The sequence below is a fragment of the Panulirus ornatus genome, chromosome 11, assembly GCF_036320965.1.
Source record: "Panulirus ornatus isolate Po-2019 chromosome 11, ASM3632096v1, whole genome shotgun sequence".
Classification (NCBI taxonomy): Eukaryota; Metazoa; Arthropoda; class Malacostraca; order Decapoda; family Palinuridae; genus Panulirus; species Panulirus ornatus.
This window is the reverse complement of record NC_092234.1, coordinates 63670105-63697223: the sequence shown is the minus strand read 5'-3', so window position 1 is coordinate 63697223 and position 27119 is coordinate 63670105. Positions and strand designations below refer to the sequence as shown.

The following is a 27119-nucleotide window of genomic DNA, read 5'->3' as shown; positions in this document are numbered from 1 at the left end:
TTTAAATGGAGAAAAACTGGAGGATGTGAAGTGTTTTAGATAACTGGGAGTGGATCTAGCAGCAGATGGAATCATGGAAGCGGAAGTGAGTCACAAGGTGGGGGAGGGGGCAAAGGTTCTCGGAGCACTGAAGAATGTGTAGAAGGCAACAACATTATCTCGGAGAGCAATAATGGGTACGTTTGAAGGAATAGTGGTTCCAACAATGTTATATGGGTGCGAGGCATGGGCTATAGATAGGGTTGTGCGGAGGTGGGTGGATGTGTTGGAAATGAAATGTTTGGGGACAATATGTGGTGTGAGGTGGTTTGATCGAGTAAGTAAGGAAAGGGTAAGAGAGATGTTTTTTTTTTCCAAAAGAAGGAACAGAGAAGGGGGCCAGGTGAGGATATTCCCTCAGAGGCCCAGTCCTCTGTTCTTAACGCTACCTTGCTAATGCGGGAGATGGCGAAAAAGCGAAAATATATATATATATATATATATATATATATATATATATATATTTATTTTCTTTTATTATACTTTGTCGCTGTCTCCCGCGTTTGCGAGGTAGCGCAAGGAAACAGACGAAAGAAATGGCCCAACCCCCCCCATACACATGTATATACATACGTCCACACACGCAAATATACATACCTACACAGCTTTCCATGGTTTACCCCAGACGCTTCACATGCCTTGATTTAATCCACTGACAGCACGTCAACCCCGGTATACCACATCGCTCCAATTCACTCTATTCCTTGCCCTCCTTTCACCCTCCTGCATGTTCAGGCCCCGATCACACAAAATCTTTTTCACTCCATCTTTCCACCTCCAATTTGGTCTCCCTCTTCTCCTCGTTCCCTCCGCCTCCGACACATATATCCTCTTGGTCAATCTTTCCTCACTCATTCTCTCCATGTGCCCAAACCACTTCAAAACACCCTCTTCTGCTCTCTCAACCACGCTCTTTTTATTTCCACACATCTCTCTTACCCTTACGTTACTCACTCGATCAAACCACCTCACACCACACATTGTCCTCAAACATCTCATTTCCAGCACATCCATCCTCCTGCGCACAACTCTATCCATAGCCCACGCCTCGCAACCATACAACATTGTTGGAACCACTATTCCTTCAAACATACCCATTTTTGCTTTCCGAGATAATGTTCTCGACTTCCACACATTCTTCAAGGCCCCCAGAATTTTCGCCCCCTCCCCCACCCTATGATCCACTTCCACTTCCATGGTTCCATCCGCTGCCAGATCCACTCCCAGATATCTAAAACACTTCACTTCCTCCAGTTTTTCTCCATTCAAACTCACCTCCCAATTGACTTGACCCTCAACCCTACTGTACCTAATAACCTTGCTCTTATTCACATTTACTCTTAACTTTCTTCTTCCACACACTTTACCAAACTCAGTCACCAGCTTCTGCAGTTTCTCACATGAATCAGCCACCAGCTCTGTATCATCAGCGAACAGCAACTGACTCACTTCCCAAGCTCTCTCATCCACAACAGACTTCATACTTGCCCCTCTTTCCAAAACTCTTGCATTTACCTCCCTAACAACCTCATCCATAAACAAATTAAACAACCATGGAGACATCACACACCCCTGCCGCAAACCTACATTCACTGAGAACCAATCACTTTCCTCTCTTCCTACACGTACACATGCCTTACATCCTCGATAAAAACTTTTCACTGCTTCTAACAACTTTCCTCCCACACCATATATTCTTAATACCTTCCACAGAGCATCTCTATCAACTCTCTCATATGCCTTCTCCAGATCCATAAATGCTACATACAAATCCATTTGCTTTTCTAAGTATTTCTCACATACATTCTTCAAAGCAAACACCTGATCCACACATCCTCTACCACATATATATATATATATATATATATATATATATATATATATGTAAGTGGTTTGTATATATATATATATATATGTAAGTGGTTTGTATATATATATATATATATATATATATATATATCTTTTTCTTTTTCAAACTATTCGCCATTTCCCGCATTAGCGAGGTAGCGTTAAGAACAGAGGACTGGGCCTTGAGGGAATACCCTCACCTGGCCCAATTCTCTGTTCCTTCTTTTGGAAAATTAAAAAAAAAAACGAGAGGGGGAGGATTTCCAGCCCCCCGCTCCCTCCCCTTTTAGTCGCCTTCTACGACACGCAGGGAATACGTGGGAAGTATTCTTTCTCCCCTATCCCCAGGGATAATATATATATATATATATATATATATATATATATATATATATACATATATATAGGTGGTTTGATCGAGTAAGTAATGTAAGGGTAAGAGAGATGTGTGGAAATAAAAAGAGCATGGTTGAGAGAGCAGAAGAGGGTGTTTTGAAATGGTTTGGGCACATGGAGAGAATGAGTGAGGAAAGATTGACCAAGAGGATATATGTGTCGGAGTTGGTGGGAACAAGGAGAAGTGGGAGACCAAATTGGAGGTGGAAAGATCGAGTGAAAAAGATTTTGAGTGATCGGGGCCTGAACATTCAGGAGGGTGAAAGATGGAAAGATGGGCAAGGAATAGAGTGAATTGGATCGATGTGGTATACTGGGGTCGACGTGCTGTCAATGGATTGAATCAGGGCATGTGAAGCATCTGGGGTAAACCATGGAAAGTTCTGTGGGGCCTGCATGTGGAAAGGGAGCTGTGGTTTCGGGCATTATTGCATGACAGTTAGAGACTGAGTGTGAACAAATGGGGCCATTTGTTGTCTTTTCCTAGCGCTACCCCACACACATGAGGGGGGAGGGGGATGTTATTCCATGTGTGGCGAGGTGGCAATGGGAATGAATAAAGGCAGTGTGAATTGTGTGCATGTGTATATATGTATGTGTCTGTGTGTGTATATATTTGTGTACATTGAGATGTATGGGTATGTATATTTGTATGTGTGGACGTGTATGTATATACATGTGTATGGGGGTGGGTTGGGCCATTTGTTTCGACTGTTTCCTTGCGCTACCTTGCAAATGCAGGAGACAGCGACAAAGCAAAATAAAAATAAAAAAAATATAATATATGTAAGTAAGAGAGATGGCCAGCGAGCGTTATTGGATTACGTGTTGATAGACGCACGAAAGAGAGACTTTTGGATGTTAATGTGCTGAGAGGAGCACCTGAAGGGATGTCTGATCATTATCTTGTGGAGGCGAAGGTGAAGATTTGTAGAGGTTTTCAGAAAAGAAGAGAGAATGTTGGGGTGAAGAGAGTGGTGAGAGTAAGTGAGCTTGGGAAAAGAGACTTGTGTGAGGAAGTACCAGGAGAGACTGAGTACAGAATGGAAAAAGGTGGGAACAAAGGATGTAAGTGGAATGGGGGAGGAATGGGATGTATTTAGGGAATCAGTGATGGCTTGTGCAAGGGATGCTTGTGGCATGAGAAGCAAGGGAGGTGGGCAGATTAGAAAGGGCAGTGAGTGGTGGGATGAAGAATTAAGATTATCAGTGAAAGGGAAGAGAGAGGCATTTGGACAATTTTTGCAGGGAAATAATGCAAATGACTGGGAGTTGTATAAAAGAAAGAGGCAGGAGGTCAATAGAAAGGTGCAAGAGGCAAAAAAGAGGGCAAATGAGAGTTGGGGTGGGTGAGAGAATATCATTAAATTTTAGGGAGAATAAAAAGATGTTTTGGAAGGAGGTAAATCAAGTGTGTAAGACAAGGGAACAAATGGGAACTTCAGTGAAGGGGCTAATGGGGAGGTGATAACAAGTAGTGGTGATGTGAGAAGGAGATGGAGTAAGTATTTTGAAGGTTTGTTAAATGTGTTTGATGATAGAGTGGCAGATATAGGGTGTTTTGGTCAAGGTGGTGTGCAAAGTGAGAGGTTTAGGGAGAATGATTTGGTAAACAGAGAAGAGGTTGTAGAAGCTTTGTGGAAGATGAAAGCTGGTAAGGCAGCGGGTTTGGATGTTACTGCAGTGGAATTTATTAAAAAAGGGGTTGACCGTATTGTTGACTGGTTGGTGAGGTTATTTAATGTATGTATGACTCATGGTGAGGTGCCTGAGGATTGGCGAAATGCTTGCATAGTGGCATTGTACAAAGGCAAAGGGGATAAAAGTGAGTGCTCAAATTACAGAGGTATGTTTGTTGAGTATTCCTGGAAAATTATATGGGAGGGTATTGATTGAGAGGGTGAAGGCATGTACAGAGCATCAGATTAGGGAAGAGGAGTGTGGTTTCAGAAGTGGTAGAGGATGTGTGGATCAAGTGTTTGCTTTGAAGAATGTATGTGAGAAATACTTAGAAAGCAAATGGATTTGTATGTAGCATTCATGGATCTGGAGAAGGCATATGATAGAGTTGATAGAGATGCTTTGAGGAAGGTATTAAAGAATATATGGTGTGGGAGGCAAGTTGTTAGAAGCAGTGAAAAGTTTTTATCGGGGATGTAAGGCATGTGTACGTGTAGGAAGAGAGGAAAGTGATTGGTTCTCAGTGAATGTTGGTTTGTGGCAGGGGTGCGTGATGTCTCCATGGTCGTTTAATTTGTTTATGGATGGGGTTGTCGGAGGTGACTGCAAGAGTTTTGGAAAGGGCAAGTATGCAGTCTGTTGTGGATAAGAGAACTGATGATACAGCGCTGGTGGCTGATTCATGTGAGAAACTGCAGAAGCTGGTGACTGAGAATGGTAAAGTGTGTGAAAGAAGAAAGCTGAAAGTAAATGCGAATAAGTGGAAGGTTATTAGGTAAAGTAGGGTTGAGGGACAAGTCAATTGGGAGGGAAGTTTGAATGGAGAAAAACTAGAGAAAGTGAAGTGTTTTAGTTATCTGGGAATGGATTTGGCAGTGGATGGAACTATGGAAGCGGAAGTGAATCATAGGGTGGGGGAGGGGGCAAAAGTTCTGGAAGCATTGAAGAATGTGTGGAAGTCGAGAACATTATCTTGGAAAGCAAAAATGGGTATGTTTGAAGGAATAGTGGTTCCAACAATGTTATATGGTTGCGAGGCGTGGGCTATGGATAGAGTTGTGCGCAGGAGGGTGGATGTGCTGGAAATGAGATGTTTGAGGACAGTATGTGGTGTGAGGTGGTTTGATCGAGTAAGTAATAATATGGTAAGAGTGATGTGTGGTAATAAAAAGAGAGTGGTTGAGAGAGCAGAAGAGGGTGGGTTGGGCCATTCTTTCGTCTGTTTCCTTGCGCTACCTCGCTAACGCGGGAGACAGTGACAAAGTAAAATAAATAAACAAATATAACTATTCTTTTTTTCATACATTTTCACCTTTTCCCACATCAGCAAGGTAGTGTTAAGAACAGAGGACTGAGCTTTTTCAAAGCACACAGAAAAATGCTCTAAATAAAGAAAATCACACCAGGAATTAAAAATACACCAATTACACTTGGAACCTTTTTAATTTCAAAGGAACAAATGATTCATCACTTTAAAGTTTAGTAAATTCATTGTCTTATTTGAGGTCCTGTTGGTCCAATGACATCAACATCTACACCATGTAATGAGCGTATGTGTTTGCGAAGGTTGCCTCGCTCATTGCTGCGATGCGGACAATGTGGGCAGCCATATGGCTTTTCCCCAGTGTGAGTGCGAAGGTGAACTCTTAGGTTATCTCGACGACTGATCACTTTACCGCACACAGGACACACGATGCCAAATCCACCACTTCTGACACCACCACCAACACAATTGTTACTGCCAGCACCGTCACTACAGCTGCTGCCTCTGTCATCTGCACGCTGCCACTGTAAAGAGAGCCCACCGTTACTGTGGCCATTAAAAACTTGAGTCAACAAGTCACTTGGGCAAGGAGAATAAACAAATTCCAGGAGACTCATGGTATTAACCAGTTGGGTGTCTGGATGAATAAAATCAATCATAATGACAGCAATATAATTTCTATCATCAACAATAACCTCTCCAGTCAATAATTCCTTTTCTTTTCAATTCATTAAGGCATTTCAGTATCTGATACTCATGCCCCACTTTTGTTTGAGCACCCTTGCAGTATATCCAATTGAAAAATCCACTTTTAAGTAAAAACAGTGCTGTCGGACAGATCTCTTCCATGTATCGATCGAACATGCTTGCGAAGATTGCCTCCAGTTTTGCTACGGTGTGGGCAGTGAGGGCAGGCATAAGGCTTCTCCCCTGTGTGAGTACGCATGTGGACCCTCAAGTTGTCACGCCGACTTATAAGTTTGCCACATTCAGGACAAATTACCCTCAGTCCACCACCACCAACTACAACAGTGCTGCTACCGTTGCCACTCCTTCCTGCGTGCTGCCACTGCAAAGAAGAGCCCACCATTACTACTGCTTCTCCAAACTGGGGGCCACTTATCATACCACAAAATAAATATTCCCACAATTTAGTATTTTAACTATTTCTTTATGATTAATTTGGCAATCTTAACTAACAGCACATCATATTAGCTATGCTTCATGCATGATCAAACAAGTACTTTTTGGAACCATGTCTAGAAATTTTAGTCCATCTTCAGAACAAGCTGAAAACCCCCAATTTTCATCCTTAACAGTAATGTCTGCAACACCAAAAAATCTTATCAACTGATTTTCCAACAGCCGCATGGCATAGTAGGCACATATCCCCTTTGAATGTAATCGAAACAGATGAAATAATATATGACTGTAGATGGATTATAATCAACAATCATGCATCAGTTAGGAAGAACTGCAATTTTCATAGTCTATATGCTTTACTTGTGCTACAAATACCCATGACCAGCATTACAACTATAGCAAACTCTTGAATATGAGGAAACGACGGGACTGGATCCTTGGCATGTAACAGGACTCAGTACACAAATACAGAACCACCCATCCCCAAAGTTGATTTTGTACATGCTATTGTCATGTTACTAATAGTTTTTCACATATAATAAAACGAAGATCTTGACATCCATAACTTAAAACGCATTAGAAGTTTATCACATTTCCACCTAAAGGGACATAAGCATTTACCTTACACCAGTATCTTCGAATTTCAGTGTTTAACAATCTAAGCTTTACTTCGAGTTTGTGTAGGATTTCTTACATGTTCAAAAATTCTTGAGTATATAACAGAAAACTGCATAATTTCCAAAGAAGATCATACATAATTTACTAAATATGCAAAGTTCCTGATATTTCCATGATAAAGAGCCTCACCATGATGATAGGCTTTGGTCAATCATGTCCTACAATTCACCAAGAGAGATGAAACAACATTACCAATTCATCATTTTGATCTCTAAAGAGTTCACTTACCCTGCTAAGAAGGTACAAGTTACCAATTACTATTTGCAAGGGACATTACTGCTGATGTTCAAGTAAGTTTGCCCTTTCTTGCAAATATAATTCCCTCATCCATTAACTACCCACTTAAGTCTGCTTTAAAATGCTATTTCCTGCTTTTGCTTACTGCAACTAATGTAGAAAACTTCCAGAACTGTAATTACTGTAAGTCCTGTTGATTGCACTTTTCTTAAAAATACACTCCACTTTAGGTCTAAAAGCGGTGAAGGTAGGGAGTCCAGACAACTCACCTACTTACTTTCTCATGATAGAGGAGATGGCACTACGGTAAGAATGTAACTAGAAAGGAGACAGTGTGGTTTTGGAACCTGATGGTATTTCTCCATCAAGCCTAAAAGCTAAAAAGAGTGGAATTGCATTTAGAATCTGAATATATGAGGAAGCCTGATTATAGATGGTAGCCGAGTAGCCAATGAGAGCTGTGCCACAGAGGAAAGATTTTTATTGTACATTTTCAAAGCACACTATACATAAAGAGGATAATAACAATAATGAAAAGATTTGCAGGACAGAGGAGTAATAAGAAATCAAGAAAAAGAAAAGATACAAAAGAGAAATGGTGTTGCATTACTGATTCTACAAAAGAAAGCACTGACAACTGATATAAGGCAATATGGCAAAACAACTTTTAAATGTGAACTGTATGTGAATATTCTGATAGCATAAAGTAGAAATGATGGGCTAAGAAACTTTCAAAGTGAATTAGATAGCAAAGGAGAAAGTAAAGTTAAATTATGTGTTATGGATTAGAACTAATGGTTAAGCACCTTGGATAGCTAGACAACCAGCTGGGAGGAATAGCCACAAGAAAATTAATTCTGTTTAAGGTTCACCTACTGCAGCTCAAAGCATAACAGCCCTCCCTCTACTGGTCTCTTCTTCAAGCAGTCTTCCACTGACATAGCTGAGGATGACACACACAGCTGTGTAAGATCAAGTGGTACAAAAGACAAGATGCTAGCCTCTGAACAACGCTAATATGCATATGAGTGAAAGGGAGGTGTGGAAACAATGTCCACTCAAAGGAGAGCAGATGAATATCATTTTGAAAAACTTGAGAATTATAAAATAAGGAAACACAATATCAAGATGATATCAAAGACATACAGTCTACGGGTATTTAAGTCACTTTAGGGGTGTACAGGATTATGGAAAGATTTTAAAAGCTAGAGTAAAAGGTGCATCTTCTAAAGGAAAAGATTTGGGACACTGGATTAAAACAGCATAAGACATCAGTTATCTCAAAAGGCATTTGACAAAGTATTACAGAGCTTGAAATGAGAATGAAAAATGAACAGGGTCTAGAAATAAGCCTTCAAAAGGGATATTCTTGCATTGAGAAGCAGAGGAAGAGGAAATCTGAAGGAATATGATGCAGGAAACAACAAACAATTGGGGCTAAAAGTCAAGCACTGAGTAGAGCAGAAATACAAGAAAAAAAGGAGTCCAGTCTTTGGAAGCTTCTGGAGGTTGAGAAAAAATGAAAAACAAAATCATAAGAGAGATTTGTTTTCAATCTTGGGAGATGCTGTTCGGGAAATAAATATAAACACAATCACTGGTAGGTAAACTGCAGAGTACACTGACAAAGGATGCATGAGTGGAATTGAATCTTCTAAGAAGAACCTGGGATCTGAAATCAAGTATGCAGCTAACATGTAGGTTAAACTATAATTTGAAGAAACTGTGAAATAAGAAGTGATTTTGGCCAAAGATGATATATGGATGATAAGAACAACAACCAAAGGAGAAAAAGGGAGAAAAATATCTTTAAGCACCAAAAGTTGACCACTATGATGCAGTAAAAGGTATTTCCAGCACAATGGAGACAGTATGCCACACCTATTTGGCCTTGATAACTGCATCTGCCTGGTAGAGCTGGTTAATCTATAAATTTTTATATGACACATACTGAATTGTTAAACAGGTATCTGACTATTTCTTCAGGAATCTGGGATAGGCTAGGTAAGGTTTTGTTATATATCATTTCTGAATATGTACATGTTTATTAGTTCAAGCATTAGGTAAGAACCTACCAAAGAGAACTATACAAAAGATACCTACAAGATATAAATAAAATACAATTTACCATATCATTAAAAAATTTTTTTTATTTAAATACAATCACTAACTTCACCCACCTAAACTGCACACACTATGCTATCCAATCATATTTCCATTATCATTCTTCTCATATAATATGTAACTTATTTTAATCCATGAATTTGTCATAAAAATGAAAGAGAAAAATGGGTAAAAAATATATAAAAATACAATTAAGTATCTACTAGGTAAGATGTTTTTAACCATGAGATAACCACTTTGCACTGCCTTCCCTGAACTGTAAATATTCTAAAACTGTACACTGCTGATTACTGCAGCAGTGCTCCGACAGTGCACCTGCACATTCCTGAATTGCTCTCCATCATCTCCAGCAGTTTATTCCTTGTATGGGAAACCTTCATTACATCTATTCCTGGTATCATCATCTATACCTGGAAGGTCACTGAAGGTATAGTTTCTAGCTTAGACTGAAAAATAACATCCTAATGGCACGACAGGCATGGAAAATACTAATTTTGAAATCTAAAGGTGCAATAAGCATGAAAAGAGAGAACGCCTTTAAACATATGGGGCCAAAGACTCTTCAACATCTTAACAGCTGTTGATGGAAACAGCATAGGATGCACAACAGAGATGTTTAAGATTGCACTGGACTAGTACCTACAAAATGACCAGTCCAAGTATTGGTGGGGGAGGCAAGGGGAGGCAAGAAGCCTTATTCTTGGCCCTCAGGTACTTGGGGGAGACAAGGGCAGGAAAGAAGCCTTATTCTTGGCCCTCAGGTACTGGTGGGGAAGGAAAGAAGCCTTATCCATGGCCCTCAGTTACTGGTGGGGGAGGCGATTTACTAGATCTTTCATAACAACATCTAGAGCATTACATGGTCTTTGTTCCATCAAGAATCCATGAGTGTATAAAATAAATTATTCAAGATCATTTACAAGGTACTGATTTATCAAATACAGAGGTTGTGAGAACCCATATGTCATACAATGGCACTTGAAATTATGGCTAATGCTTAGTGTGTTGGATGCAGGGTGACTTCTGGAACACATTTTTTTTGGTCGGGGGGAAAAAGGTGTATTATATAGCACAATTGTAATATGGTATACTTACTAAATATTTTTCTTGATATCTGTTTTTCATATCTATTACAAGAGGCTCCATTAAAAGAGGTCTCTCTCTATCTTGAACAAGCTAATTAGTGGTAGGAGTACTTGCCAGATGCTTATGCATAGTGGTGACTAGTTCAAGTGGGCAGAGGTATAGAACTAAACAAGTGGCAAATGAGGGATCGTTAAACTCTGAATTTTACCAGAGAACTGAATGTGTTGGGCAGTGTGGCATGCACAGCATTGACACCTTTTGGTGCATGGCCAACTAGGCTCGTGTTATACTGTGAAAGCTCAAGTTAGTGAAAAAATGTTACTAACTCAGGAACCCATGTTATGTCTGGATCATCATACTGAACTGATCTATATCACGACACTACTGTATTAAGAGTGAAGATATGTAACTTTGCTTGTTGTCCTCATTTAATATTTTCACTTCCAGGTAATATTTTTCCCCTACTAATATCTAATAATGGGTCCTAAGAAGGTGTCCAAGGTAGAAAAGGCCTGTATTCTTGCTAGGAAGCAGATGTGCCTACAAGAGATTTTTCAAGATGTACTGGCAAGGCTAAGTCATAGGCCCAAGATAAAGAATATAGATGCTCTAATAATAATACCTGCTTTATAAAGCCTTCAGGGTGAAGCTCCTCCCTTAAGAATCAGCATGGCATGACAATGCTTATGAAGCCAATCACATCCATCAGGCTGGGCATAGGTTAAGGAGTGTTGTGATATGCAGGAATATATTTTGCTAGTAAAATACGAAAGTTGCATCTTAGGCATGAGGGGTTCTGAGATATGCTGATTGTTGAATTGGTATTTATAATGTGGTAAATATGGGTGGTGCCCATAGCGTAATCAAGAAGTGTAACCCACATTTCCCCCCCTCCTTGGTTTCCCCTCTCCCCTTCCTTCTTCCACTTTTGACACATAGACCCTTATAATCAGTCTTTCTTTGCTCATTCTCTCTTTATATCCAATCATTTTAGCACAACCTAGTAACAGCCCTACAGCAGACTTCATGTCTTTCTTGCTCTGTCATTCCTTACAAGATCAACCTGCTTCACACAACATAAATTCCTCCATTTTCAACAAATCCACTCTCTTACTTTCTTTTGCATTAAAGGTCCATGACTTACAGCAATACAAAACTGTCAGGGAGTCAATACCTTCAAACATATCCATCTTTGCCCAAACAACGATTTCTAATTCCACGTGAATCTAACCCCCTTTCCCTTAATATCCTCAAAATTAAAGTAGGGTTTTGTATTAAAAATTGTTAATCCAAGATAACTTGGGATGCTTTTGTACTGAAAGCTATATGCCTAGAGAAGGCTCCAAGAGAAAGCAGCACACATGAAACATTGATTAGCATCACTGACTATGATTCACACATGGGCCTGCCTGGATTTAATCCTGAGCACAACAGTTGGCACATGGCCAACCAAGCTGTTCATCCTCCCTTCAGGTATGGTTAATAAATGGTTGCCAGGCTAAGGCTGGGAAAAGACACTGTACATATAGGTCAAAAGACAAGGCACCATGAGTGTAAAATTCTCTCCCCTTAACACAAAAATCATAATCACAAAAAAATAGAAATCACATTCCCAGCAGATGACTGAAGGGTGAAATGTCTGACTATTTCTGGTCGCATTTATCCAGCTAAGCGATGATGATCCTGAGAGCAGTTACAAATGCAAAGACATTGAAGACTCATGCAGTGACAACAAAGTAAATAATGCAACATCTGATGAAGAGAAAATCTCCAACTCTGATACTCCTGATGCTATAAGTTGGCTGAAAGAAAAATCCACCCTACATCTTATTCAGCTTGCCCTATAATTTCCATATTTGGAAAGTAACACTGTCAGTTACAAACATGATCCACATGAGAGTACTGTGATGTCTTTCAGCATTCTTACTTATGACAAACAAGTTGACTAATAGTACATGAGAGTAACACTTACAAGTGAAGTCAACCATATCTCTTATCTAATATGCTCCACATTTCCATATCTAAAAACTAACACTGTCAATAACTAACCTAATCCAAATGACAGATTTACGTAGTTTCTCAACATTTTTATGGATAACCAACTAGTCGATAAATGAGACTAGCAAATAAGCAGAGCAAATTCAAGCACTGGAAATCGGGATGAAAATTTTTTTTTTTATATCAATTTCATACCCTTGGCTCTTGCCTTTTACACCTGTGTACATATTTTCGACGTAAGAAATACCATGTGTGTATGTGTGTGTATGTGTATATATATATATATATGTATATATATATGTATATTATCCCTGGGGATAGGGGTGAAAGAATACTTCCTACGCATTCCTCGCGTGTCGTAGAAAGCGACTAGAGGGGATGGGAGCAGGGGGCCAGAAATCCTCCCCTCCTTGTATTTTTTTTTTTTAACTTTCTAAAAATGGGAAACAGAAGAAGGAGTCACGCGGGGAGTGCTCATCCTCCTCGAAGGCTCAGATTGGGGTGCCTAAATGTGTGTGGATGTAACCAAGATGTGAAAAAAGGAGAGATAGGTAGTATGTTTGAGGAAAGGAACCTGGATGTTTTGGCTCTCAGTGAAACGAAGCTCAAGGGTAAAGGGGAAGAGTGGTTTGGGAATGTCTTGGGAGTAAAGTCAGGGGTTAGTGAGAGGACAAGAGCAAGAGAAGGAGTAGCAGTACTCCTGAAACAGGAGTTGTGGGAGTATGTGATAGAATGTAAGAAAGTAAATTCTCGATTAATATGGGTAAAACTGAAAGTTGATGGAGAGAGATGGGTGATTATTGGTGCATATGCACCTGGGCATGAGAAGAAAGATCATGAGAGGCAAGTGTTTTGGGAGCAGCTGAATGAGTGTGTTAGTGGTTTTGATGCACGAGACCGGGTTATAGTGATGGGTGATTTGAATGCAAAGGTGAGTAATGTGGCAGTTGAGGGAATAATTGGTATACATGGGGTGTTCAGTGTTGTAAATGGAAATGGTGAAGAGCTTGTAGATTTATGTGCTGAAAAAGGACTGATGATTGGGAATACCTGGTTTAAAAAGCGAGATATACATAAGTATACTTATGTAAGTAGGAGAGATGGCCAGAGAGCGTTATTGGATTACGTGTTAATTGACAGGGGCGCGAAAGAGAGACTTTTGGATGTTAATGTGCTGAGAGGTGCAACTGGAGGGATGTCTGATCATTATCTTGTGGAGGCTAAGGTGAAGATTTGTATGGGTTTTCAGAAAAGAAGAGTGAATGTTGGGGTGAAGAGGGTGGTGAGAGTAAGTGAGCTTGGGAAGGAGACTTGTGTGAGGAAGTACCAGGAGAGACTGAGTACAGAATGGAAAAAGGTGAGAACAATGGAAGTAAGGGGAGTGGGGGAGGAATGGGATGTATTTAGGGAATCAGTGATGGATTGCGCAAAAGATGCTTGTGGCATGAGAAGAGTGGAAGGTGGGTTGATTAGATAGGGTAGTGAGTGGTGGGATGAAGAAGTAAGAGTATTAGTGAAAGAGAAGAGAGAGGCATTTGGACGATTTTTGCAGGGAAAAAATGCAATTGAGTGGGAGACGTATAAAAGAAAGAGACAGGAGGTCAAGAGAAAGGTGCAAGAGGTGAAAAAAAGGGCAAATGAGAGTTGGGGTGAGAGAGTTTCATTAAATTTTAGGGAGAATAAAAAGATGTTCTGGAAGGAGGTAAATAAAGTGCGTAAGACAAGGGAGCAAATGGGAACTTCAGTGAAAGGGCACAAATGGGGAGGTGATAACAAGTAGTGGTGATGTGAGAAGGAGATGGAGTGAGTATTTTGAAGGTTTGTTGAATGTGTTTGATGATAGAGTGGCAGATATAGGGTGTTTTGGTCGAGGTGGTGTGCAAAGTGAGAGGGTTAGGGAATATGATTTGGTAAACAGAGAAGAGGTACTAAAAGCTTTGCGGAAGATGAAAGCCGGCAAGGCAGCGGGTTTGGATGGTATTGCAGTGTAATTTATTAAAAAAGGGGGTGACTGTATTGTTGACTGGTTGGTAAGGTTATTCAATGTATGTATGACTCATGGTGAGGTGCCTGAGGATTGGCGGAATGCGTGCATAGTGCCATTGTACAAAGGCAAAGGGGATAAGAGTGAGTGCTCAAATTACAGAGGTATAAGTTTGTTGAGTATTCCTGGTAAATTATATGGGAGGGTATTGATTGAGAGGGTGAAGGCATGTACAGAGCATCAGATTGGGGAAGAGCAGTGTGGTTTCAGAAGTGGTAGAGGATGTGTGGATCAGGTGTTTGCTTTGAAGAATGTATGTGAGAAATAATTAGAAGAGCAAATGGATTTGTATGTAGCATCTATGGATCTGGAGAGGGCATATGATAGAGTTGATAGAGATGCTCTGTGGAAGGTATTAAGAATATATGGTGTGGGAGGCAAGTTGTTAGAAGCAGTGAAAAGTTTTTATCGAGGATGTAAGGCATGTGTACGGGTAGGAAGAGAGGAAAGTGATTGGTTCTCAGTGAATGTAGGTTTGCGGCAGGGGTGTGTGATGTCTCCATGGTTGTTTAATTTGTTTATGGATGGGGTTGTTAGGGAGGTGAATGCAAGAGTTTTGGAAAGAGGGGCAAGTATGAAGTCTGTTGGGGATGAGAGAGCTTGGGAAGTGAGTCAGTTGCTGTTCGATGATGATACAGCGCTGGTGGCTGATTCATGTGAGAAACTGCAGAAGCTGGTGACTGAGTTTGGTAAAGTGTGTGAAAGAAGAAAGTTAAGAGTAAATGTGAATAAGAGCAAGGTTATTAGGTACAGTAGGGTTGAGGGTCAAGTCAATTGGGAGGTGAGTTTGAATGGAGAAAAACTGGAGGAAGTGAAGTGTTTTAGATATCTGGGAGTGGATCTGGCAGTGGATGGAACCATGGAAGCGGAAGTGGATCATAGGGTGGGCGAGGGGGCGAAAATTCTGGGAGCCTTGAAGAATGTTTGGAAGTCGAGAACATTATCTTGTGCGCAGGAGGATGGACGTGCTGGAAATGAGATGTTTGAGGACAATGTGTGGTGTGAGGTGGTTTGATCTAGTAAGTAACGTAAGGGTAAGAGAGATGTGTGGAAATAAAAAGAGCGTGGTTGAGAGAGCAGAAGAGGGTGTTTTGAAATGGTTTGGGCACATGGAGAGAATGAGTGAGGAAAGATTGACCAAGAGGATATATGTGTCAGAGGTGGAGGGAACGAGAAGAGGGAGACCAAATTGGAGGTGGAAAGATGGAGTGAAAAAGATTTTGTGTGATCGGGGCCTGAACATGCAGGAGGGTGAAAGGAGGGCAAGGAATAGAGTGAATTGTAGCGATGTGGTATACCAGGGTTGACGAGCTGTTAGTGGATTGAATCAAGGCATGTGAAGCGTCTGGGGTAAACCATGGAAAGCTGTGTAGGTATGGATATTTGCGTGTGTGGACGTATGTATATACATGTGTAAGGGGGTGGGTTGGGCCATTTCTTTCGTCTGTTTCCTTGCGCTACCTTGCAAACGCGGGAGACAGTGGCAAAAAAAAAAAAAAAAAAAAAAAAAAAAAAAAAAAAAAAGAAATACCAAGAGTATATAAAATACATCTTTCTAAAATAAAAAGTTTATTAGAACTAAACATATTTTTTTTCACAGTGCTTTTTATATTCATGATATCTTAGGATAATACCAGTATCAAACAGTTCATTTCAAAGTGTAATATTTTGTACAATACTAATTTCTGTAACAAAATGTTTTGTGCTACTTTGCCTCTGCATACAAATTTTACAAATGAAATACTGTGTTGTTTTACTACATGTACACAATTCAAAAATGAATTCAATACAGTGTTTATCTAACACAAATTAAAATGCATTAGAAAAGGGGTTAATACATCCTGAACATCAGAACTCTCTCCCATCTTATGACTCATTTTGGCTCCCATGGTCCCATCCACTTCATGGTATCCAAAAACTTCTCTGGGTCCTCCCCTACAAATAATCGTACATTCAAGATTCCTGCCAAATTGGCTTTTAAGTTCCTGAAGTTTGAATCCATGGTGGTAGTAATCTAAGCTTTCCTCAGTTACTTCTTTCATTTGAATAGTTTTTGCCAGTGTTTCACCCTTCAAATGGTGTCCAATAGCATCCATTTTCTATGTAATTGCCAAAGTTTACCTAAGTCTACACTATACTTGTCCGAAGCAGAGACAAGGAAAAATTTGGTTACAAAACAAATGTTTTTCAATTATTGTAAATAGTATATTTATTTATCTATTTTGCTTTGTCGCTGTCTCCCGTGTTTGCGAGGTAGCGCAAGGAAACAGACGAAAGAAATGGCCCAACCCACCCCCATACACATGTATATACATACATGTCCACACATGCAAATATACGTACCCACACATCTCAATGTACACATATATATACACACACAGACACATACATATATACACATGCACACAATTCACACTGTCTGCCTTTATTCATTCCCATGGAATAACATCCCCCTCCCCCCTCATGTGTGTGAGGTAGCGCTAGGAAAAGACAACAAAGGCCCCATTCGTTTACACTCAGTCTCTAGCTGTCATGCAATAATGCCCAAACCACAGCTCCCTTTCCACATGCAGTCCCCACAGAACTTTCCATGGTTTACCCCAGATGCTTCACATGCCCTTATTCAATCCATTGACAGCACGTCGATCCCGGTATACCACATTGATCCAATTCACTCTGTTCCTTGCCCACCTTTCACCCTCCTGCATGTTTAGGCCCCGATCACTCAAAATCTTTTTCACTTCATCTTTCCACCTCCAATTTGGTCTCCCACTTCTCCTTGTTCCCTCCACCTCCGACACATATATCCTCTTGGTCAATCTTTCCTCACTCATTCTCTCCATGTGCCCAAACTATTTCAAAACACCCTCTTCTGCTCTCTCAACCACGCTCTTTTTATTTCCACACATCTCTCTTACCCTTACATTACTTACTCGATCAAACCACCTCACACCACATATTGTCCTCAAACATCTCATTTCCAGCACATCCACCCTCCTGCGCACAACTCTATCCATAGCCCACGCCTCGCAACCATACAACATTGTTGGAACTACTATCCCTTCAAACATACCCATTTTTGCTTTCGGTGATAATGTTCTCGACTTCCACACATTCTTCAAGGCTCCCAGGATTTTCGCCCCCTCCCCCACCCTATGATTCACTTCCGCTTCCATGGTTATAGTATATTTATTTATTTATTTATTTTGCTTTGTCGCTGTCTCCCGCGTTAGCGAGGTAGCGCAAGGAAACAGACGAAAGAATGGCCCAACCCGCCCACATACACATGTATATACATACATGTCCACCCATGCACAATATACATACCGATACATCTCAATGTACACATATATATACACACACAGACATATACATATATACACATGTACATAATTCATACTGTCTGCCTTTATTTGTTCCCATCGCCACCTCGCCACACATGGAATAACAAACCCCTCCCCCCTCATGTGTGCGAGGTAGCGCTAGGAAAAACACCAAAGGCCCCATTCGTTCACACTCAGTCTCTAGCTGTCATGTAATAATGCACCGAAACCACAGCTCCCTTTCCACATCCAGGCCCCAAACACTTTGCATGGTTTACCCCAGACGTTTCACATGCCCTGGTTCAATCCATTGACAGCACGTCGACCCCGGTATACCACATCGTTCCAATTCACTCAATTCCTTGCACGCCTTTCACCCTCCTGCATGTTCAGGCCCCGATCACTCAAAATCGTTTTCACTCCATCTTTCCACCTCCAATTTGGTCTCCCACTTCTCCTCGTTCCCTCCACCTCTGACACATATATCCTCTTGGTCAATCTTTCCTCACTCATTCTCTCCATGTGACCAAACCACTTCTAAACACCCTCTTCTGCTCTCTCAACCACACTCTTTTTATTTCCACACATCTCTCTCACCCTTACATTACTTACTCAATCAAACCACCTCACACCACATATTGTCCTCAAACATCTCATTTCCAGCACATCCACCCTCCTGCGCACAACTCTATCCATAGCCCACACCTCGCAACCATACAACATTGTTGGAACCACTATTCCTTCAAACATACCCATTTTTGCTTTCCGAGATAATGTTCTCGACTTCCAAACATTCTTCAAGGCTCCCAGAATTTTCGCCCCCTCCCCCACCCTATGATTCACTTCCGCTTCCATGGTTCCATCCGCTGCCAGATCCACTCCCAGATATCTAAAACACTTCACTTCCTCCAGCTTTTCTCCATTCAAACTTACCTCCCAATTGACTTGACCCTCAACCCTACTGTACCTAATAACCTTGCTCTTATTCACATTTACTCTTAACTTTCTTCTTTCACACACTTTACCAAACTCAGTCACCAGCTTCTGCAGTTTCTCACATGAATCAGCCACCAGCGCTGTATCATCAGCGAACAACAACTGACTCACTTCCCAAGCTCTCTCATCCACAACAGACTGCACACTTGCCCCTCTCTCCAAAACTCTTGCATTCACCTCCCCAACATATAGTATATATTTACACAAATTACAAATCAGTTACAAGTTAGAGATTATCTAGATAAGTATTAGTTTAGGAGTTATGTTAGGACTTGATGAAGAGAACAGTGAAGAACAAATGTGAAAGTAGTGTATATTATTGGCTAAGTTAGAGAAGAGGTGTAGAGGGAGATAAAATGAATATTTTAAAGGACTAGTAAATGTGGGGTGTATGGGGCATGGAGGTACATTAAGTGTGAGTGTCACGGTAAGTGGTTTGTGTAGTATGATGAGTGGATGGGGTTGCAGTTGAACTTCTTAAGAAAGGGGGTGACATTGACAACATTGTTGACAGGTCATTTAGGATTTTCAGTGTATCTACGGCTCAAGGTGAGGTGCCTGAGGACTGGCACTATGCCTGTACAGTAACACTGTAAAAGGGAAAGGGTACAACTGTGAATGTTTGAATTACACAAATTCTTGTTTTGTTGAGTATACCTGTTAAACTGTTTGGGGCAATGGTGAATGAGAGTGGTGGCATGCACAGAGCATCATATTGGAGAGTAACAATGTAGCTTCAAGAATGGAAAAAATATCAAGGATCAGATAATTGCTCTCAAGAATCTATGGGAGAATAACACAAAAGAATGATATGTGATGCAAGTAAGTACAACTGAGTAAGAAATGACAGGGCAAGAAGAGCATGGATGAAAGAGCAGATTAGGGTGTACAGCAATAGTTTACGTATATAGAAAGGATGAGTGAGGGGAGGTTGATTAAGAAGGTATATTTGTAAGTGGAGGTAACAATGAGAGTGGAGAGACCTTAGACAAGACAGGAGGATGAAGTAAAAGATGCTTTGAGGGACTGGGTTTAAACATGCAGGAGGATGTGAGGAGTGGATGTGATGCATATATGGGATAGAGCAACCTGGAGCAATATGGTATACAAGGAAACAACATGATGTCACTGACCTGAACCAGGACATATGAAGTAGTCTGAAGGGAACCAAAGAAAGGTGCGTAGGGTCTAGCCATGGACAGAAAGTGTTAGTTTTGGTGCATTACAATTGACAGCTAGAGAGAGGATGTGACCAGGTAAGGACATTCTTCCTCTGCTCCATGGAAAATGGCAAACAAGTATGAAGAAAAAATAACTATAAAAAAAGTTAAACTTTTGTTTCTTCGCTGGCTCACTCCATCTTTCCTGCCTTATTTTCCATTATTTTCTTAAATATCTAAATATTTAAAAGCTAGCTAAAAGCCTTATGCAGAGATCTTTACAAAAAAAAATAAAGTTACCTTCCATGCAATTTTTTGGAGCGAAATACTTATGTCCATGCAGGAGGAGTTGGTGGGAAATCGAAGCTCCTCTATGTAAGCTCTGCCCATCCAAGTGACAGTCATTATTAGTTTATGACTCAATTCAAAGCCTACAGAAGTGAAATATTTAAGAATAATAAATAAATAATGACATTTTCCATATGATTTAGGGATTATAATTGAAAGATCAAAGCTCACTCTACAGCAGTTAGCAGGAAATTATGCAAGCTCTGCCCATGTGACATACTATGCAAGCTTAGCCCATGTGAAATAGGAACCTTACACCATCACCATTACTAAATCTGGATCCATAATATTGATGCCTCAATTTCTGGCAACTTATCTTCTTTCATAACACCACAATGACATCAAACATGCAATGGTATGGACTTATTGTGATGCCACAGTAGCATCCAATATGAAGTACAGGTAAGGATCACTTATGATGCCAAAGAAGTACTCAATTGGAAGTAAAAGTAAGGATACATAATTATGCCATAGTTGTATCCAATATGAAGCAAAAGTTTTATTTATCTATCTTACGTAATCGCCATCTCCTGTGTTAGCAAGGTAATGCAAAGAAACAGACAAGGAATGGCCCAACCCACCCACATATACATGTATATACATAAACGCCCACGCACACACATTTACATACATTTACATTTCAACGTATACATACACATACATATACATATACACACAAGTACATATTCATACTTGCTGCTTTCATCCATTCCTGTCGCCACCCTGCCACACATGAAAGTGCAAGGAAACAGACGAGGAATGGCCCAACCCACCAACATACAAACATATATACATAAATACCCACGCACGCACATATACATACATATATATTTCAACGTATTTCATCTATATCATTTCATTATAATTTGTCGCTGTCCCCCGTGTTAGCAAGGTAATGCAAGGAAACAGACGAAAGAATGGCCCAACCCACCCAAATAAGTATGTATATACATACAAGTCCACACACACACATATACATACCTATACATTTCAACGTATACATATATATATACATACAGAGACATATACATATATACACATGTACATAACTCATACTTGCTGCCCTTATTCATTCCCATCGCCACCCTGCCACACATGAAATGACATCCACCTCCCCCCATATGTGCGTGAGGTAGTGCTGGGAAAAGACAACAAAGGCCACATTCGTATACGCTCAGTCTCTAGCTGTCATGTATAATGCACTGAAACCACAGCTCCCTTTCCACATCCAGGCTCCACAAAACTTTCCATGGTTTACCCCAGACGCTTCACATGCCCTGGTTCAATTAATTGACAGCAAGTCCACCTCAGTATACCACACTGTTCCAATTCACTTTATTCCTTGCACGCCTTCCACACTCATGTAAGTTCAGGCCCTGATAGCTCAAAATCTATTTCACTCCATCCTTCCACCTCCAATTTGGTCTCCCACATCTCCTTGTTCCCTCCACCTCTGACGCATATATCATCTTGGTCAATCTTTCCTCACTCATTCTCTACATGTGTCCAAACCATTTAAACAGACCCTCTTCTACTCTCTCAAACACACTCTATTATGATGCTACAGTAGTATCCAATATGCAGCAAAAGTATGGATCTATTATGATACCACAACTGCATCCAATAGGAAGTAAAGGTAAGAATCTATTATGATGTCATGGTAGCATCCAATATAAAGTAAAGGTAGGAATCTATCATGATGCTATGGTTGCATAATTTGAAGTAAAGGTAAGGATCTGTTATGATACCAATGTTGCATCCAATAAAAGGTAAGGAACTTATGCATGCCACATTAATGGTTGTTCTATAGAGTTCTTGTACCTTTATAAAGTGGAGGTCATGCATCACTGTATAATGCATAGAATTTCATGCAGAAAGAAACACTAGATAATATCTCTAATCTTACACCAAGACTACCACAGCCCAGAATGTGGCACATTACATTGAAAACAAGTGGCTGTCTTCGAAACAACAACAGGATTCTAGATTTCTTTTCATACTTGATCTCCGTTTTCCAAGTTAGCGAAGCAGTGCCAAGAACAGACAGAGAAAGGCCGCTGCTCCTCATACACAATTGCATGAGTCCTTCAGGTACCCTTCAGCTACGATATCAGAAGGATGTTAGAGCAGAATGTTAAGTACAGACAACATCGAGCAGTATTTCCTCTGTGATAAGGAGTTTAGTGACCCATGTGATAATCTATTTGAAAGCAAAAAAAAAATCAAGCATTTCAAAACACTAAATAAACAAGGTGGTGTCAGTTAGACATGTCAACACCTAACTGTGCAGTGCTTAGAGTAACCTCAGCGATATTACCCAACCATAGATTGTCATTTCTCCAGGAGACAAATGATGTCTTATTTCAATTGTTTCTCACTTGTTTTCTTATCTCTGAATGATGTTCCTTCATTTCATGAAAGAAACTATTTTTTCCTTTCCTTCAAAAACATCCTTTCTCAGAAGCATCAAGAAATTTAAGAACCTCCTTCGAAAGATCCTACCATACTCTTGGTTTTTCTATTCCTCTTCACCAACCTTAAGTTCACTCTTTGGCAATCATACCTACATTCATTCTTTCCATGTATCCAAACCTTCAACTGTACAAACAATCATTTCTCTATTATACATTTCATTCTGATAAAATCAATTCTCACTCCATCTCGTCTGCTTCAGATGGGAGCTCATAGCAAACAGTTCGATATGCCTTTCACTGTACCAATAATTGCTCTAGCCTAAAAACATTAAAAAGATCCTTATAATTTTGGGCAACATATGTTAAACATGAATATAAGCCATAAATACACAAGTTATCAATATGGTTAAAGAACTTTCAAGATATAAATGGATGCACATAACGAGATATTCCAACCTCCAATGAGGATGGTGCAGTTTGACCATTATACATCATGTTCACTTAAGTTTTTCTATCCCATGAACAGCCCTTACTCTCATTTTCAAGAGCATTCTATCTACCTAACTACCTATCTATATATCTATCTATTTACCATCAATACCACTATTTCAAGCTTTCAAAAGGTGGACTTGGGGATCTGAAACTCACTCACTTAAATCCTCAACCAATGCTCTGTGCACTCAATGAAATATGGACTTCCACATGCACTTCTTACTTTTTCACTTTGCATGCTATGTACGATTCACGAAGTGAGACCAACATCTTTATTCACATGACCTTCATACATAAAATGCCTCCACTTCATCTGGACCCCAATCATTCCTTTCACATCTTTACATGAAATAACCCAATTCCTAATCAACTTTCATTACAACCATCCATCTCTTCCATGGTCTACCTCTACTCCTTCTACCTTCTACAGTACTAATGTATATCTTTTTGACCAACTTTTTATCTAACCAACCTTTTATCTATCATAATTTCTACAAGGCCAAGACTCTGACAATTTCTTCACAAAACACATCCTTATCACATCTTCATTCTCTATAACCATACATCTATCCACACAATTCCATCATCATCATCTAAGTTATCCATCATCCCTTTTGCTCTTTTTCTTACCTATTTTGAGCTATTTACACTTGAGCTTCACATCCACACATCAGAGTTGGGACACAAACTCCAACATGCAAGCTCCTTACACTTTTGCACTTTAATTTGTCCAGTTCACCAGAGTTTTCAATGCATGACTACTTTCAACTTCAACTTCTTCACTACCATCCATACTGAACTTTATTCCTAAACTTCTGAACTCAGTGACAAACACCAGCTCTTCCCAATATTGCATAACACACTGATTTCCTCTCTTTCAAACACTAGCATCTTACTTTACTTATATGAACTTTTAGCATCCTCCCCCTAAATACATTGAAGAATGGCCTGTCATTTTATTCTATTTTTCCTCTGATTCACTTAACACATTACCATCTGCATACAGCAACTGAGGCAACATTCACTCTAACTTGGATCTCGTCTAATTGAGTGACTCATCCATGGTGACATCACACAACCCTGACACACTGTCATACTGACTTCAAAACAGGTGAATTTCTGATAAATGTTTTCCAAGGGTTTTCACTCCCACTACCTGGGATGGGACCATGATGTTGGACTGGGTTGTTGGTTGACCAAGCTGTTGGAAGCCATACCCCTTAGACCCTCACAACCCCCAAAGCATGGTTGGTCTGGTACGCTTAGTAGGTAATTGTCCAGTACATTCTTAAACTTCTCTACGTTGCATTGCATACTGTTTTTGATAATAAAAGGCGAGGTGATGAAGAGTCCTGGGCCCCTGACGTTTAAAATGTTCTTTCTTTTTGTGCATATAACATCTTTGGATTTCAGAGGTAGTACTTGAGAAAGTTTCCATGCCTGCCATGCCAATAGGATGTTATTTCCAAATGTAAGTAGGGAACCACTTGATCATACCACCAATCATTCTCACATTTGTGTAACTTTCATCGTAAACACTCTTAACAACTCACCTTATACACCTTTTCTACATCCAGAAATACTTCAAATGCCTTATTCTTAAATGGAATTTTCACTCAAACTTGTCTAACTGCAAAAACCAGGTCTGGGTCTACATACCTGCACCCTCTTCCACTTTAGGACCTAAACCCATCTTGTTTTTCATCAACAAGAGGTTCAATAATTCTCATGACACTATCGTACCATACACATTGTCAACCATGCTACCCATGCTACAGAGATTTATTCCTCTTAAGGTCTTACAATCACTTTACTTCCCTTCTTCTTTTATCCAGTGGAACATAAACTAGCTTCATCCAATCATTAAGCAAATGACCACTCTGCACTTCTATAAAATTTCCAACTTCCTCTTCAGGGTAATTTCACTTCAATCACATCACTCACCTCTCCAAATACACCCTCAGGTTTTCCATTCTTTATATGAGCTTTCTTATCTATTCTCATTTCTTCCTTTAAAATGTCCTGCTCTCCCATTTGTCTATTCCTCTCCCTCCTTCCCTCTAATCCTACTGCACAAAGAGACAAATCTCTCATCATTTCCAACCTGTTCTTAATAATACCTGTAATTCTACAGTGCCAAAAGACAAATCTGTTTCACCATTTCTGACCTGCCTAAAAATACTACCTCAAATCTCTTAAAACCTTCATCCTTTGTCACTAACATTCTCCCAGATGTTCAATACATTCTTCTATTTTAATCTACCTCCTACCAGAAAAGCTTTTCTTTTCTAAAGATTCTTACTAATTTTTCTCTGAAGTTCCTTATTTGGTTTTCTTTTTTCAAGTACATCATCCTTTTAACTTTTCTGTTCTGGGCTTCACAATGTATACACTCTTCTTTCCAATCACTGCTATTTTCTGGCAGATTCTGCTTCATTCATTCACAGCATTGCATTCCATCTTTGCATGCGGGCACTTTCATATTCACTACTTATCTTAAAAGAATGCAGCAATTTATCAAACTAAACATCCATATTCATGCTTCATTGTTCTCCATTTCTGAACAATGTATACTCTCTGCCTTCCACTCACTGCTATTTTCTAGCAGATTCTACTTCTTTCACTCACAGCATTACACTCCATTGCATACTGACACTCATATATTCACTACTTATTTTAAATGAATGCAGCTATCTGTCCAACTAAACATCCATATCTATGCTTCAATCTTCTCAATTTCTAAACAAATACACAAATACAACAGAAACAGTGAAAATTCCTCCATCACTAAAACAATATATTTAATTTTATTTACACTCATAATATATTTCCTTTTATTTACACTCATATTCATTCCCTGTCTTTATCACTGGCTAAAAATTTGTAGCTCATCTCATCAAGACTTGCACAAGTGATCTTTCATACCTAGATACAAAACAGTGTTTAGTCTCCAACTCTATCCACACTACCAGCCATATCCTTCATATACACCACAAATGAAACACTAAATGCCAATCAAAAATATCCCTCACAATCTTTGACAGAAATCACTCAGTAACCACTACAACTACAAAATATGGTTATGTTCACACTCTAGGGCCCTCAAAAAAAAAAAACAATTATCATTCACGGACTTCTAGTTAACCACTTTATCATCTATCAGTAACTTTGCCAAATTCTACCAAAAGCCAAAACAATGTAAAAAAAATAGTCATGAATGTATTTCTACTTCAGATGACTTTTTCACTAAAAGCAGCATAATCTCAGTTACTGTTTTGCACATTCTGGTACGAGACATCAATGTTACTTTGTACGAACAGTTCACCTATGCTTAGATACTACTAAAGCATTATCAAAAATCATTTGTTCAAGGTAATGTATCCTTCATAATTATGTAAATCTCATATGATTTCAAAATTTCCAATGGCTATTTAGCAGACTTGAAAAATCTAAAAAGAAATGTGAACTGAGAATAGACATAGACTGAAATGCTTGCACATCTGTACTTTTGGATTATTAAGCTTTATCCAGAGATGTTAAATAAAGATTCTCCCTTTGACAGAAATTTCACATAATGAATTACTATATCTATGAAACATTTTGTAAGAAAAACAAAAAAATTATTGTGGAAGCTGTCAGTTCTCAGAAACTAATGAACAGTTTGTTATAAACTGATCATACTTTGACTAAAATCAAATATCCCTAACACTAAAAAGTTAAGATTAATTCACCCTTTTTGATGTACATAAACTTGGTTTTAGTAAGAATACATATCATATGTATGTGTTGTTACCCTGCTGTACAGTACAGGAAAGATGTTTCACTCACATGGGATCCCAATCTCTTAAA

The 27119-nt window shown here is 39.6% G+C and overlaps 1 protein-coding gene across 11 annotated transcripts in view; it reads right to left on the bottom strand.

The window, feature by feature from the left end:
* The window catches only part of LOC139751609 (uncharacterized), a 430524-nt gene that overhangs the window by 179320 nt on the left and 224085 nt on the right, over positions 1–27119 (bottom strand). Inside the window, exon 5 of one of the 11 annotated variants that reach the window (XM_071667223.1) lies at positions 5378–5751. The exons of 7 other annotated variants lie outside the window; for them this stretch is intronic. In XM_071667223.1, the coding sequence (XP_071523324.1) occupies positions 5452–5751 (300 nt within the window). In that variant the 3' untranslated portion in view covers positions 5378–5451. Of the gene's footprint in view, positions 1–5377; positions 6297–27119 lie in introns of those variants that run through there. 3 more of the 11 variants (XM_071667226.1, XM_071667228.1, XM_071667218.1) reach the window with 3 other exon arrangements.